The sequence below is a fragment of the Aplysia californica genome, unplaced genomic scaffold (genome assembly GCF_000002075.1).
Source record: "Aplysia californica isolate F4 #8 unplaced genomic scaffold, AplCal3.0 scaffold00058, whole genome shotgun sequence".
Taxonomy (NCBI): Eukaryota; Metazoa; Mollusca; class Gastropoda; order Aplysiida; family Aplysiidae; genus Aplysia; species Aplysia californica.
Window position 1 is genome coordinate 649,389 of NW_004797328.1, and position 2,670 is coordinate 652,058.

At 42.5% G+C, this 2,670-nt stretch overlaps 1 protein-coding gene across 1 annotated transcript in view; it reads left to right on the forward strand.

The window, feature by feature from the left end:
- Positions 1–2,670, forward strand: part of LOC101852457 (cytochrome P450 3A29) — a gene marked incomplete in the record, with an annotated part of 10,756 nt that overhangs the window by 3,385 nt on the left and 4,701 nt on the right. The window contains 3 exon segments of the mRNA XM_013079619.2: positions 287–466; positions 1,438–1,576; positions 2,160–2,332. Coding sequence (XP_012935073.1) covers positions 287–466; positions 1,438–1,576; positions 2,160–2,332 — 492 coding nt within the window.

Here is a 2,670-nt window from a genome sequence, read left to right on the forward strand (position 1 = left end):
GGGGGGTGGGTGGGGTGGTGGAGGTTGGGGAAAGGAGAGGTTGAGAACTTTTATTGAATATTTCGATCTTTCTGTTGTGACGTTGAATCCCTTTCAGTGCAACTTTACCCGGGCAGGTGGGACCCTATCCCGCCTCCTAGATCTTCTAAATCATGTCGATTTGGGCGTAGAAGCACCATTATTTTTAAAAAATGGGGTCCACAACAAGATATCCTCCCTGATCCACACAGTGCGTTAGTCTTGTAATGTGATGAATATTGTTTTTCGTCTGTGTGTTCATGTTCAGGTTTGTTCTTCCTTGACGGACCAGACTGGCGACGCATCCGGTCCACTCTCTCCTCCGTGTTCAGCAGTGGGAAGCTGAAAGTGATGACGTCACACATCAACAGAACTGGCGAAAACCTTGGGAAACATTTGCTGGCGAAAGCGACACAAAAGAAACTAATTGACGTGAAGCATGAGTGTGGTAAGCTCAGTTGCCTCCTCTCTGATTTAATATATCTGCACACGTTTTTGGAAGTGTTTTTGTTTTGTTAGTTTTTGTTTTGTTTGTTTAATTGGTTGTTCGTTTGGTTGTTCGAGTTATTTTTGTTTTGATTTGCTTAGTTTTGAGGGGGGGGGGGATAAACTTGATTTTCTGCACTTGTAACCAGAAACCTCTTTCTTATAAAACGGAACCTTGTTATGAATCTAAACCCTATGAAGACACAGTCTAGAAATGTTAAAGAACCCAATTGTCAATCAAGTATCAAGGCTGGGAAATGTTTCAAATCATTATCCCTTCCCAGTTTGGAGTCTTTGCACTTGACAAATCCAGTCAAAGTGGTCTGCCTCCTTATCTGTCTTAATTGTGTTTGTGAAGATGTAAAACACCTTCAATAAAAACAATAAATAACAATGATTCATCGTACCAGAATTCGCGTTTATAAAATCTACAACCTCTTTATTAATTGTTGGCTTTCCAGATTGTTTTAAGAAGCCCTCGGATCTGCTAGCATGATGATGTAGATTGTAAAGCGCTTAGAGCTTACTGTTGAGCTCAGTACAGATGCTATCTACTAGTATTTGATGATCAGACTCACAAATACATGAAATATCCAGGAAGTGTCAGTGACTCGAGGTTCATATGGGTGGTCACAGAGGTGTGTCCTTGAGCAGGACACGATGACCCTTGCTAAAAAAGGTTCTGCACAGTGGACTCCAGCAATGGCATGTTTGTACTATCTGTACATTTCAGTATTAATGCTTCTATATACCGATCTATTTATATGTTTATGCGCCGTATTAACGTATTCATGTATCGTATATGCATATATAATATTATATGTAACGCCATTGTAAATCAAATTTCCTCATGGAGATCAATAAAAGTATACTTTATTTTAACCTTCAGAAACTGTTTTTTAATCTTACCACCTCTTCCTCTGTTGGTTCTAGGTCACTACACGTCAGAGCTGATAGCTACCCTGAGTTTCGGCGTCAACCCAAAGGCTGTAGGTCAGGACGATGATGCGGAGTTCACAGTACACACAAAGGGACTCATCAATCCGAACCCAGGATCAAAGTTGATTTTGTGGTACGTCAATCCAACATCATTACCACCCACTTCTATTTAATTCTCCCCCCCCTTCCCTCCTTCCTCATCACCATCGCTTGCAACCACTCCTACCTAATTCCAACACCCCCCTCACCACCATCAATTCCACCCGAACCCCCTGTGATTTTCTATTGTTCCCGTAAATTCCTACTGTCATCTGCTGTCATCGTCAATTTTTGCCCCCCCCTTTCCCCCATCCCCTGGGCTCCTGACTCTTTCTACTGTTACTCCTGGCAACTTCTTGCTGATTTCCTTCAGCTACATCCTTGATCTTAGGGTAGGTAAGATTTAACACCCAGCCTTCTTGGATAAGGGCGAAAAAAATCAAAGAGGTCCCGTGTGCAAGTTGTATAGTCTAAAATTCCCTTGGTGGGCCTAACATCGATAAAAGTGAGCTTCGACCGCCATCTGGGCAAAATAAAAAAATTAATTCCTACCAAACTGAAAGTGTTTAATGTGTCACTTGCGTTCATAAGACCTTATGCAGTTGCATGTGCCGTAAAACACTTACCAACACATCAAAAGACACACACATAACCTACTATTTCTCTCTATCCATCAGGCTGCTCGATACGCTCTCCTACTTCTTCCCCTTCCTCTTCCCCCTCATGTTCCGCCTGGGCGTACTACCAGATTTCGTGACGCCCTCAGCAGACAGATACTTCTCCAGCACACTGGAGTCGGCCATCGACGCGAAGCGGGGACAGACGGCCAAGAAACACACTGACATGCTCGGTACCCTATATTGTATAATATTACATTTTTATGTATACGATATGTAACTGAACAACATTTGCTAGCATATATCTGGAATAACTAGAGGTGTCATCTCTGACTCAGAGGTTGACGTGCAATGACCCTCCACCCTTCAAGGTCGCAAGCTACCGTTTCACATTCTGCTGTACCCAGACCAGTCCCTGAATTTATATTGTCCATCCATCTTACTCTTTGTCTACCTCTGGCTCTCCGGCCCCACACCCTTTCTTTTAGATCCTCTTTCCCAGAGGTCAGGTGTTCATAATATATGTAAGGATGTAGATAGATAGATAGATAGATAGATAGATAGATAGATA